This window comes from Pristis pectinata, chromosome 37 (assembly GCF_009764475.1).
Source record: "Pristis pectinata isolate sPriPec2 chromosome 37, sPriPec2.1.pri, whole genome shotgun sequence".
Classification (NCBI taxonomy): Eukaryota; Metazoa; Chordata; class Chondrichthyes; order Rhinopristiformes; family Pristidae; genus Pristis; species Pristis pectinata.
The window spans coordinates 7,276,741-7,290,150 of NC_067440.1; the positions used below are offsets into that span (position 1 = coordinate 7,276,741).

General features: G+C 50.1%; 1 protein-coding gene across 3 annotated transcripts in view; it reads left to right on the forward strand.

Moving 5' to 3' along the window:
• Nucleotides 1-523: 523 nt before the first annotated feature.
• The window catches only part of LOC127586687 (ephrin type-B receptor 3-like), a 64,714-nt gene continuing 51,827 nt past the window's right edge, over nucleotides 524-13,410 (forward strand). For 2 of the 3 annotated variants that reach the window (XM_052044820.1, XM_052044819.1), the window contains exon 1: nucleotides 535-720. In XM_052044820.1, coding sequence (XP_051900780.1) covers nucleotides 669-720 — 52 coding nt within the window. In that variant the 5' untranslated portion in view covers nucleotides 535-668. Of the gene's footprint in view, nucleotides 721-13,410 lie in introns of all 3 variants that reach the window. The other variant, XM_052044821.1, reaches the window with a different exon arrangement.

The window sequence follows — 13,410 nt, forward strand, 5'->3', positions numbered from 1 at the left end:
GCGGATTCGCCATGTGCAAGAGAACAAAAGCGCGGATTAGGTGCGCGGAAGGAATTGGGGAACAGTTTAAAACAGATCTGCGGGCAATCAAACTGGGATTGTGCAGAGGGAGAGAGAGAGAGAGATCTGCAATGCACCAGTGCTCCCCTCCCCCGTGATTCTGCCGGACACGGTCACACAAAAAAAGTTGTTTGAAAAATTAGAACAAAACAAATTTGGATGTTTAATTATTGCAAAAAATGCAATCAATTTGCAATAAATTATTGACTAAAAAGCCGTCAGTTCTGTTACTATAATGTATCACCAACCTAGGGATCTGTTTAATGATTGAAAATCCTTGCTTTAATTCACATTTGCAAGAATTTTCTTGCGTGAAAAAGTTGACAAGTTTCCACAGGGTTAAAGATCTGGAGGGCTGCCAATCTGAGTTGATGGGCGGCGCGTCGGACCAATGAGAGAGCGGGGCTCTCCAAGGGTTTGAACGGGACGGCCAATAGGAGGGCGAAGGGGGCGGTGCCGGGGCAGGGGGGCGGCTGGAGCCGCTTCCAGTCCCAGACGCTGGCGAAGTTTTGCGCGGAAAGGGGTAAAGTTTGTGCGGAGTGCGGGCGGCCGAGGTTTGCGCCGGATTTTGGCTATGCGCTGACCCCGGGAGCGGCGCACCGGCCGCAATGGGTCCCTGGCTGCTGTGCTGCTGGTTGTCCGCCGCGCTGGCGGTGGAAGGTAAGCGCGGAAAATTCCTCCCGTCGGCCGGTGCCGGGATCCGCGGCGTAACTCCGGCTGCCGCTTACCGCGGGGGTGCGGGCGGGTCGCAGGGTCCCGGCGCGGAGGGGGTTCGAATCGGGAGAGGTGGGGCGTGGAGGAGAGTTGGACAGTGGAGGGTACAGAGGGGAGGGGGTAGAGGGTATAGGAGGGCAGTACGAGGGCACAGGAGAGGGGAGTAGAGGGTACAGGAGAGGGAGGTAGAGGAGAGAGGGTAGAGGGTACTGGAGGGCAGTACAAGGGAGAGGGGAGTGGAGGGTACAGGAGAAGGAGAGTAGAGGGTACAGGAGAAGGAGAGTAGAGGGTACAGGAGAAGGGGAGTAGAGGGTACAGGAGAAGGGGAGTAGAGGGTCAGGAGAAGGGGAGTAGAGGGTACGGGAGAAGGGAGTAGAGGGTACGGGAGAAGGGAGTAGAGGGTCAGGAGAAGGGGAGTAGCGGGTACGGGAGAAGGGGAGTAGCGGGTACGGGAGAAGGGGAGTAGCGGGTACGGGAGAAGGGGAGTAGCGGGTACGGGAGAAGGGAGTAGAGGGTACGGGAGAAGGGAGTAGAGGGTCAGGAGAAGGGGAGTAGAGAGTACAGGAGAGAAGATACAGAGGAGGAGGTGAGGGTCGAGAGGCGAAGGGATTGTCCGCGTGTTTCGAAGGTCCAGCATTGTAGAGAGGCAGAAGGAAGATGAAGCAGATCGTGGAGGGGAGTTGGAGGGGTTACAGGAAAGGGGATTGTCGAGGGTGAGGAGGGACAGTGATGGTGGGGTTAGAGGGGTTCCAAGGGGATCAGAGGGGACGGGATTGTACTGGGGGGCAGAAGGAGGCGGGGAATTTCCAGAGGAGACCAGAATGAGGGGGAAAGAGACAGGGGTGTTTGGGGAGGGTGGAGAAGGGGAGACAACGGTTCTGAGAAGAAGACCCGAGTGGGGGGAGAAAGGTGAAGGTTTGAGGTCTGGAGAGCAGTTCTGGTCTGGAATCCCTGGGTTGATCAACCTTCCCGGGGGGGATGGGGGGGAATGGGACAGAGAACGACTCCTGGGGACAGAGCGGGGGAATGGGCCAGTTGGGGTTGTCCTACCAAGGTTGGTGTCTGAGTGGATGGTTCCATCACCAGGTGTTGGATGGTTCTGTGCTGGGGAGGGGGGGTGGTGGTCAGAGGAGTGAAAGGAGAGAGAGGCTTGGGCAGCGGGGAGATGTGGTGTTTAAAGGTGGTGAGAGATTGACAGGTTAAAGTCTGACTGGTAGGGGAAAAGTCTGGCGCTAAGGAAAGCTGAGGTGCTGTTGGGAAGCAGGGGACTAGAGAGAGAATGCAGCCCATTGGTATATCACGGGGGGAAATGTGCAAGGAGTCCCTTTCCCCAGGAGCACAGAGCTATTCAAACTGGTTTCCATTAACTCTGGACGGTGTGCAGAGAGATCATTGTGCATTAGATCTGGCTCCTTAAGCACTCTGATCCCATTGTAATCCGAGCTCGTAAAATACTTCTCTCAATGAGTCAACCAGCTCTACTTTGCTTCTCCGGGGTAGTGTATCCTCTCCCCCACCTCAAGGAAAGCAAAAAAAAACCTAACCTATTGTTTTCCTTGCTTCCTTCCCTATAGATGTAAAATTTTTTTGTTGTGTACGGAGAGAAAAATGTATTTAACAGGGGCGGACTTCTGATGGGGAATTTGTACAGATTAAATCAGGAGAAATTGCTTGCAGTGTAGGGGAACCGTTCCGTTAAACCCACAGCGCAGTTTTAAGATAATTAGCCAAATGTCCAGAGGGGGGAAAGGAAGAGAATTTCTACATTCTGTTCTGTGCACGGCAAGTAGTTGTGATGCGTTCCTTGAAAGGGGCCGTGAGAGGAGATTTAATAGGAATTTCTCAAGGCAGATGTTGGGATTAACCCTCACAAAGGAACGATGTGTAGGCACACGGGGAGGGGGACTAGGAGTAATCGGAGAGGTCTTCGGAAGAGCTGGTGGGGAAAACAAGGGGCTAACTGCTTTTCTTGAAATAAATAGATGGCGGGGTTGTTGCTTGGGGTGGTTTGGGACATTACAACGGGAAATACTGGTTGGAGAGAGGGCTGTTGTAATTGTAGAATACCTTGAGTGGTGAGTTGGTTTATTATTGTCACCTGTACCGAGGTACAGTGAAAAACTTTGTTTTGCATACCGTCCATACAGATCATTTCATCACATCAGTGCATTGAGGTAGTACAAGGGAAAACAATAACAGAATGCAGAATAAAGTGTTACAGTTACAGAGAAAGTGCAGTGCAGGCAGACAATAAGGTGCAAGGGCCACAATGAGGTAGATTAGGTCTTATCATGCTAGGGGACCATTCAATAGTCGTATAACAGCGGGATAGAAGCGGTTCTTAAGCTTGGTGGTACGTGCTTTCAGGCTTTTGTATCTTCTGCCTGACGGGAGAAGAGAGGATGTCCAGGGGTCTGTGATTATGTCGGCTGCTCTACTGAGGCAGTGGGAAATGTAGACGGAGTCCGTGATGGGGAGACTTCTTTGGAATCCTGACGGACCGGGCCCGTGAGGTTGCGATGGGACGGGTAGAGAATTTCCAGAGCAATGAGGAATTCCTGGGATTTGGGAAAAGCCTTCGTTAGTGGGGATGCAAAGGCCAGAGATGGTTTGTCTGCTCCTTAAGAACCAGAGACTGATGGCCTGGGTGTTCTCACGGTGACTTTTTCCCAACCTCTGGAATTTCCAAAACCGCCACGGATCCACTTTTTGAGGTTGGAATGTAGGAAGCCTGCTGGCTGCTTGATACTCAGGAAGATCTCACCAACAAGCGGCGGGAGGGCTGAGGGGTGGGTTCCAGTTACTTAAACCTGATCCCATCCGACCCTGGCCAATCCGAGCCCTGGGATATCAGTATTCCCACACACAGTACAGGGAGTGTCAGGATCTTGGATCTTTTGAAGGTTGGATCTTCAATTGGAGATCAAGAGATAAGGGTCAAGCAAACCATCCTGACCAGGACGGTCCTGAGCACAAGATGTTTTGGCTTCACCGGCACGCAGTCCCAGTTCAGGTCCGATTGGGCCCCCGGAGTTGCTGCGGGGAATCCCGGGAGTTTTCATATTCTCGGAGATGTTAAGGTCTCTTTCCTTGTGCCAGCAAACCTTCCTCCTCCTTCACCTCACCCACATGTCTCTGTCTCTCGCTCTCTCTGTCTCTCGCTCTCTCTTGCTCAGTCCCATGACAACACAACGTACAGTCGCCTGGCACAGAAACAGGCCCTTCGGCCCATCATGTCCATGCCAACAGTCAGGGCTAATCCCATTTACCAGCACTTGGTCTGTGACCTCAGTGATTCACGGGCTTATCCTAATACTTGTTAAACGTTGTGCGTCTCCCCCTGCACCACCCCCTCAGGCAGTGCGTTCCAGATTCCAGCCACCATCCTGGGGAACAAATACCCCCTCATCTCCTCTTCTTCTTTCTCCTTAACCAAAACCCATGCTCTCTGGTTATAGAGACCACTGTCATAGGGAAGAGTTTCCTAAAATCCAGCCTGACTTTTACCTTCATAATGTTGGTTAACTCCGTCAGGTCTCTCCTCTTCCCCCCTGTTGTAGTATTGCCTCTGGTGGTCTCTCCTCTTCCCCCCTGTTGTAGTATTGCCTCTGGTTTGGTGGCAACATTTTATTTTTTAGTTGCTCCTTTTGAGGGGATCAGAGGAACAGAGGAAGTGACCAGCCCCTCGACCTTGCTCCACCGTCCAATGAGACCCCAGTTGGTCTTTTTACCTCAGTCATACAGCACGGAAGCAGGCCTTTTGGCCCAACTGGTCCATGCTGACCAAGATGCCCATCTAAGCTAGTCCCATTTGGCCCATATCCCTCTAAACCTTTCCTATCCATGTTCCTGTCCAAGTGCCTTTTAAATGTGGTTAATGTACCTTCCTTAGCTACTTTCTCTGGCAGCCCGTTCCATTTACTGACCATCCTATTAAATCTCTCCCCTCTCACCTTAAACCTGTGCCCTCTAGTTCTTGATTCCCCAACCCTGGGAAAAAGACTGTGTGCATTCACCCTATCTAAGCCCCTCATGATTTTATACACCTCTATAAGGTCATCTCTCAGTATCCTACACTCTATTCCTTGGAATCGCCAGATTGAAGTCCCAATCTGCTCAACCTCTCCCTATAACTCATGTCCTCGAGTCCTGCCAAAATCTTTTCTGCACACTTTCCAGCTTAATGGTGTGTTTTCTATATCCGAGTGACCAAAACTGAGCACAATATTCCAACAACAGCCTCAATGACGTCCTTTACAACTGCAACATAACCTCCCAACTCCTGTACTCAGTGCCCTGAGTGATGAAGACCAAACGCCTTCTTCACTACCCTGTCTACTTTCTGCACTATCCCTATAATTCCTCCGTTCTCTAAATATCTCAAAAATTTATTGACCTGTCTTGCGGAAAGTGATCGAGCTTGGAGAGAGAATTCCAAAGATTTGTTCTCTCTGGGTGAAGAAATTTCTTCCCATTTCTGTCCTCAATGTTTGACCCCTTATTCTGAGACCCTGACCCCCTGGTTTTATCCTATTCAGCCAGAGGAAACCTTCCTACATCTACTCTTATCGAGCTCTTACAAATTTTCTATACTTCAATGAGAAAACATCGCCTGTCGACAGGTGTGTGGGAAAATAAAGTGACAAGGCAGTAAGGTGGTGACAGGGGGGATATAGATAGGTTAAGTGAGTGGGTAAATATTGGCAGGTGAAGTGTAATGTGGGGAAAGTGTGAAGTGGTCCATTTTGCAAGGAAAAATAAGCAAAAGAAGTTTGTTATCTGAGTGGTGAGAGATTGCAGAGCTGTGAGATGCAGAGGGATCTGGGTGTCCTAACGTAGCATCGCAAAAGGCTTGTCTGGAGGAACAGTGAGTAATTAAGAAGTCTTAACAGAATGTTGTTCATTGTGACGGGAATTAAATCCAAAAGTAGGAAGGTCATGCTGCAGTTATGAAGGGCATGTTGAGACCACATCTGGAGTACTGTGTACAGTATTACTCACTGTAATTAAAGGGAGATGTTACTGCATTGAAACAGTTCAGAGAAGGTTTACTGGATTGATACTGGGCAAATTGTCTGAAGAGGAATGGTTGGACTAGGCTTGTATCCATTGGAGTTTGGAAGAGTTATTTAGTCATCACGGAATCAGGCCTTTTGGCCCAACTCATTCATGCTGACCAAAGACAGTCCCATATCCTTTATAAACCTTCTCTGTCCCATGTACATATCCGAACGTCTTTTCAATGTTATTGTATCCGCCTTAACCACTTCCTCTGGCAGCTCGATCCAGAGGCGTGAAGAAGTTCCCCCTCGGGTTCCTATTAAACCTCTCCTCTCTCACCTTAAACCTGTGCCCTCTAGTTCTTGATTCCCCAACCCTGGGAAAAAGACTGTGTGCATTCACCCTATCTCTGCCCCTCATGATTTCGTACACCTCTGTAAGGTCACCCATCAGTCTTCTACACTCCAAGCGACTAAAGTCCTAGCCTGCCCAACCTCTCCCTATACATCCAGGATCCTGAAATGGTGGGTGTGGAGAGGATGTTTCCTCCAGTGGGAGAATCTAGAATTAGGAGGTCACTGTTTTTAAAATAAGTTTTAAGACTGAGATGGGGTGAAATTTTTTTCTTCCGGAGGGTGTTGAGTCTTTGGAACTTTCTTCCTCAAAGGGTGGTGGATGCAGAGAATGTGAATGTTTTTAAGGCAGGGAGATTGATTCCTCTATAGAGCAAGGAATGGTTGTCGGCAATAGATGGGAATGCAGAGGGGGGTTGCAATCACGTGTGGGATCTTGTTAACTGGCAGAACAGGTTTGAGGGGTTGAATGACCTGCTCCAACTCCTAATCCGTACCTGATACCAAGGAAAGGTCTCGGCCTTAGTTTGGTTGGTTGAAGTTGTCACAAGGGAATGTCCAGCATGCATTAAGACCTCTGCTTTGAGTTTCATGCATGTGTAGATGCCACTCTGGGACGCTCTCTGAGCCAGAAGATTGTTGATTCGAAGACCAGTTCCGGAGACACTAGGGAGCCACTCCAACCACAACCACCACCACCCCCCCCCCCCCCCCCCCCCCCCCCACACCATCTCTGAGGGAGTGCTGCGCTGTCAAACATCTTGACAGGTGGCCCCGTGGTTGGACCTGAAAGGGTCCCTGTGGCATTCCGGGAGCTGGGGAACCCTTCCCCCACCCCATGTCACCACTGACATCGCCAAACCCACAGGCTATCTGGCTGTCAAGAGGCAGCTGTGCTGGGAGTGAAGATGTTTCGGAGCCTGTTTTCCATCTCTTTCTCCCTCCTTGCCCCTACCCCTGTGACACCTTGGTGTTTACAAAGCGGGTGATAAGAGGACCCCTTGTTTGTGTCCATTACTCGGTCCATAGAGGGGTGACAGAGTCTGTAGCCTCCTGGTTGGTGTGTCACACCAATCTCGGACTTCCCATCCCTTAGTCGCCCTCTAGATCATTCTACTAATCTCCAAGCCCCTCTGCAGCATTATCTCTGTAACCTCCTCCATCCCAGAACCTACGGCCTCCTCCAATTCCAACTCCCCAAGTTTAACCACTCCACAGTCACCGACATGGGTGCCGAACTCCAGAATTCCCTCCTGGAACCTCTGTGCCTCTCCCCTTGACTCTATCCCAAAATCTCCTCAGGTTGGACATTTACTCGGTGACACTTGTCTAAAGCACCGAGTGACCATTCTAATGGCACTTCTACCATCCTTATTGGCCATTCCTCAACCCTGTGACCTTCTGACCTGTAAATCTCAGTTGCTGATTGGTCACTGTGGGCACCATTTTGATCTACTGAAAGGCCAAGTCATTTTGCCAGCTGTGCTACAGATGTTGAGTGGAGCCAAGCAGAGAGAACAGATGTTTGGATATTAAGCAAACCAAAGGGTTTGAGGAGAGTGACACTGGAATCCTCTACCCTGGAGGGTTATGAAGGGGAGATCATTGGGGGTATTTAACGAGGGAGTGCATACATTTTGTTTTGGAAGACCAGGGAATTGAGAGCTATGGGGATATGGAGGAGGATCAACCATGGTCGTATTGGTAAATTAATTGGTTTATTATTGTCACTTGTACTGAGATACAGTGAAAAACTTTGTCTTGCAAACCAATCATACAGGTCAATTCATTACACAGTGCATTGAGGTAGTACAAGGCAAAACGATAACAGAACGCAGAATAAAGTGTTACAGTTACAGAGAAAGTGCAGTGCAGTCAGACAATAAGGTGCATGGTTGCAGTGAGGTAGATTGTGAGATCAAGAGTCCATCTTATCGTGCTATTGAATGGCAGGACAAGCTTGATGGCTTCATTGTGCTCCCCTATTCGATATGTTCATTTAAGCACAGGATGTTGAACACATCAGCATTTATTGTCCATCCCTGATTACCCCCAGGCAGAGGAGGTACGTAGTCGAGTGTCAACCACGTTTGGTGGGTCTGGAGTCACGTACGAACCAGACTGGATAGACAGGAGATTTACCAGGAGTATTTTTACAACACTCCGGTGGTCTCTGAGATGGATTTTAATTCATCGGGTACAGAAACAGGCCCTTCGGCCCAACTAGTCCAAGCCAGCCAAGATTCCCATTTGCCCGCATTTGGCCCCTATCCCTCTAAACCTTTCCTATCCATGTACCTGTCCAAGTGTCTTTTAGATGATGTTAATGTGCCTGCCTCAACCACTTCCTCAGGCAGCTCGTTCCATATACTGACCACCCTTTATGAAAAAGTTGCCCCTCAGGTTCCTATTAAATTTCTCCCCTCTCACCTTAAACCTGTGCCCTCTAGTTCTTGATTCCCCAACCCTGGGAAGAAGACTGAGTACATTCACCCTCTCTATGCCCCTCCTGATTATATACACCTCTATAAGATCATCCGTCATTCCTGAATTTTAAATTGCCCAGTGGGATTCGAACTTGTGTCTCTGGTTCTGGCTGCAGGGCTTGTGACCTAACCACTAGGCCACCGGAGCCATACATTTGGTGGGGAAAGGATGTCGAGACAGGAAATGGAAGGGGTTCAAATTGGGATTTGTGGAATGGATGTGCTTACAGATTAGGAGCAGGATTCGTGCAGTCCACACTTCAAGCTTGCTGTGACATTCATTAAGTTCAGACCTAACCCACTCCAGTCACACCCTCTTACTCTACCACCATCACCCTCAGAAGGCTAAGGAAATTTGGCATGACTCTTGATTGTCACAGAGGCACCAGAGAAAGCATCCTATCCAGATGCATCGCAGCTTGGTACAGAAACTGCTCTGGTACAGCAACTTGACTGCAAGAAACTGCAGAGAGTCGTGGACACAGCTCAGCACATCACAGAAACCAGCCTCCCCTTCCGTGGACTCCGTCTACACTTTCTGCTGCCTTGAGAAAGCAGCCAACATAATCAAAGACCCCTCCCACCCCGGACATTCTCTCTTCTCCCCTCAGGCAGAAGATACAAAAGTTTGAAAGCGTGTACCACCAGACTCTAGGACAGCTTCTATCTCGCTGTTACCAGACGCTTGAATAGATCTCTTATACGCTAAAGGGTGAAGATCTCTCAATCTACCTCATCAAGACCCTTGCTCTTTATTTGTCTGCCTGCACTGCACTTTCTCTATAACTGTAACACTATATTCTGCATTTAGAATTATTAAAAAAAAACTATGTACTGATATATGGAATGATCTGCCTAGATGGCACGCAGACAAAAGCTTTTCACTGTATCTCCGTATGCATGACAATAATATACCAATACCTCGGCCTTAAAGAATATTGAAAGACTGTTTCTACTGCTCTTTGTGGAACAGAGTTCCAAGGACTTACTGACCTCGAAGAGAGAATTCTACTTCATCTGCCTTAAATGGGCAGCCTCTTATTTTTAAACAGTGACCCTACCTCAGGAGGAAACACCCTCTCCACACCCACCCTATCGTCTCCTCAGGATCTGACACGTTATTGTCCTCTCTAACCTGACAGGCAGAGACAGCGTAGACAGTCAGTCTTTTTCCCAGGGTGGAAACGTCAAATACTAGAGGGCATAGCTTTAAGGTGAGCGGGGTAAGGTTTAAAGGAGATGTGCGGGGCAAATTTTTTTTTAAACCAGAGTGATGGGTGCCTGGAATGCACTGCAAGGGGAGTTGTTGGAAGCAGATACAATAATAATGTTTAAGAGGCATTTAGACAGGCACACGAACAGGCAGGGAATGGAGGAGTATGGATCACGTGCAGGCAGATGGGATTGGTGTAAAGTGGCTGACACAGACATTGTGGGCCGAAGGGCCTGTTCCTTTGCTGTACCATCCTAAGTTCTATGTAACCCTAGTGGATACAAGCCAAGCCTATTGAAAAATACTGAGGGTGGGGAACATCAGGTGATTCAGTCTGGTTGATCGGATTGTTCCATTTCCCGCTCTGTGATCTTCAGAAGCTACGTTGATTGTCACTGAGACTTGCATTTCGATAGCATCACTCCCAATTCTGGGATGTCCTGCAATAATCGGGGGGGAAAAACACACACAAACACGGAGGAAATACTTTGGGAAAGGTTCAGTAGGTCAGGGAGCATCTGTGGAGAGAGATACAGAGTTAGCGTCTCAGATCGAAAACCCTTTGTCGGGGGGGGAAGGTGTTTGGGACTGCTGTGTGGTTCAAGGAACACATTTGAAACTCAAGCCATGTTGTAAAGTGGGTGGCCTGCACAGCAAGGTCCCAACAGGGCAACAAAAGTGGTCACAACTGAATTAGTTCTTAAGGTGTTGATCAAGGGGGAAATGTTGCCCCGATCACTGTGATGACCTTGATGGTGGCTTTTGTGTCCACCCATTCGGCCCATCGAGTCTGCTCAATTATGGCAGATTTTATTTTCAACCCCATTCTCCCGCCTTCTCCCCATAATCCTTAACCCCCCCCCACCAATCAAGAACCTATCAATCTCTACTTTAAATACACCCTCTGTGGCAACGAATTCCACAGATTCACCGCCCTCTGGCTGAAGAAATTCCTCCTCATCTCAGTTCTAAAGGGACGTCCCTTTATTCTGAGGCTGTGCCCTCAGATCCTCGACTCTCCCACTGATGGAAACTTCCTCCCCGCGTCCACTCTATCCAGGCCTTTCGGTATCCGGTTGGTTTCAATGAGATCTCTCCCTCATCCTTTAACTCTATTGGGCCCAGAGATGTCAAATGCTCCTCATACATTAAGTCTTTCTTCCTGGGATCATTCTTGTGACCCTTCTCTGGACTCTCTCCAGGACCAGCACATCCCTCCTTAGATAAGGGGCCCAAAATTGCTCGTGATATTCCAATAGCGGTCTGACCAATGCCTTATCAGGCCTGAGCAGTGCATAGCTCAGATGACTGTGCATGAGGCTGCACAGCCCTCTCTCTGGACACCACAAGTGGTTCAGACTTGACCACAAGCTCGTATGTTGAAACCATGCGTACGCCGAGACCAGGCTGGCAGTGAGTCGCAAGCAACACTGGTCGGGGGAATTGGGAATGTGCACGGAAGCTGTCCGGAAGGCTCGAAGATCCCAGAGTTGGGTGGCGCCTTTGATCCAACTCCCGTCACTGCTTCTCGTTGGCTGGCAGTGTGTTGCAGCAGGGACCCAGGTTCGATCCTGACCTCCGGCACTGTCTGTGTGTGTGGAGTTTGCACGTTTTCCCTGTGGTTTCCCCCGGGTGCTCCGATTCCCTCCCGCATCCTAACGACGTGCGGGGTCGGCGGGTTAATTGGCCCCCAGTGTGTGGGTGAGGAGTAGAATCTTGTTGGGTGGGGGAGAGTTGATGGGAACATGGGAAGAGTTGGAGAACTAAGGAGGAGGGTTGGGACTGATGGGATTGCTCTGCTGGGATCCAGTATAGACCTGATGGGCCAAATGGCCTCCTGTATCATGAATATGATCTGGGAGCGTCCCTGACTCCTGGAAAAAGTCGCGGGCTCTGATTGGCCAATCCATGGCAACTGGAGTCTGTGTCCCGAAGGCCAGGGTTTGGGAGGTGGTGTCCAGGATCGGGGGTGGAACCTTTCCCGAACAAACAGGCCTCCAATGTCAACCCGGCAAAATTCCCAGACATGCAGACTGACCTTTCTACCCTATCCGGGGTATTCTGGCTTGGGAACATGAGGGCTTCCCCGATCACACGGGAGCCTAAGAGTTAATCAGTGTTGGTGGAGCTGTGATTTTCGGGGGGAGGGGTCACTCCAACATTTCTTGTATCCCCGTCTGGGAAACTTTTAGTTCCCAATGGATTGGAAGTGAGCTGGAAAAAAAAATTCTGACTTCCTGACCTGGTCGTGTGATCTAGAGAAACAAAGGACTGTAGATGCTGGAATCTAGATGAAAAACACAACGATGCTGGAGGAACTCAGCAGGCCAGGCAGCATCCGTGGAGACAAGCATGAGATCTACTGGAGTGTGCCTGGAATGAGGTTGTAGAGCCTCTCTGGAGGCAGGGAATGTGAGAGAGAGAGAGAGAGATAGTCCTCTTCCGATTTCCCAGGTCAAAGGTTAATTCTGGCCTCCCTTTCCCTCCCCCCTACCCACCACTTGAAACAGGTTTTCCCTGCAATTTTCTGTTTAGTTACCAAGGAGTCACCACATCAAAGCCTTCGATCTACTTGGACCAGCAGGGAGTTAACTGCTTTTGAATGGGTTCGGATGACTAATTGGTCACAGTGGGATTTGAACCTGCTCCCTTGGTGAATTGCTGGCGAGCTACCGTGACCACAAGGTTACCTGTGTGCAGGTGGGAGGAGGAGAAGTCCTCAGCATCTGTTGTCTCATTATCCTTGCAGCAGGCCATGTAGTTATGAAATGCATTGAGGCAGCACGTTTGGTACCAACCGCAGCAGGGTGTCCCAGGTTTCTAGGAGCAGTAAGAGGCCACTCAGCCCATCGAGCCTGCCCTTCCATTCAGTATGATCATGGCTGATCTCCCCCAGGCCTCAACTCCTCTTCTGACCCAGTTCCCCGTCACCGTCAATCCCCCCCCGATCGTTCAAGAATCTGTCCACCTCCTCTTTACGTGCTTGGGTAGAGCCACTGCCTCACATCCCCAGAGACCCGGGTTCAATCCTGACCTCCGGTGCTGTGTGTGTGTGTGTGTGTGTGTGCGTGTGTGTATGGAGTTTGCACGTTCTCCCTGTGACCGCGGGGGTTCCCCCTCCAGGTGCTCCGGTTTCCTCCCTCATCCCAATGACGTGCGGGGTTGGTGGGTGAACTGGCCCTCCCCCTCATGTGCGGGTGAGGGGCAGAATCCAGGAGGGAGTTGGTGGGGAGGCTGAAATGGAATCGGTGTATGTGGATGATCGATGGTCAGCACAGACTCGGTGGGCTGAAGGGCCTGTTTCCCTGCTGTGTGACTCCATGCTGCAGCCTCCACGACTCTCCTGAGGTGGAGAATTCCAGAGACTCGGCCACCCTCCGTGAGGAGAATTTCCTACGCAGAGGAAGAGTGAGAGAGAGAGAGGAGGACGTCCTCTCCTCTCAAGGAGGCAAACAAAGAGACCCCCTCTTCCGCGGATGCTGCCGGACTGACTGAGTTCTTCCAGCGCTCTTGTTCTTGTTGCACGGAGATCAAAGGTTCTCTGTGCGCGGGAGGACGTTGGGAAGTTGGGGCTCTCTCGCAC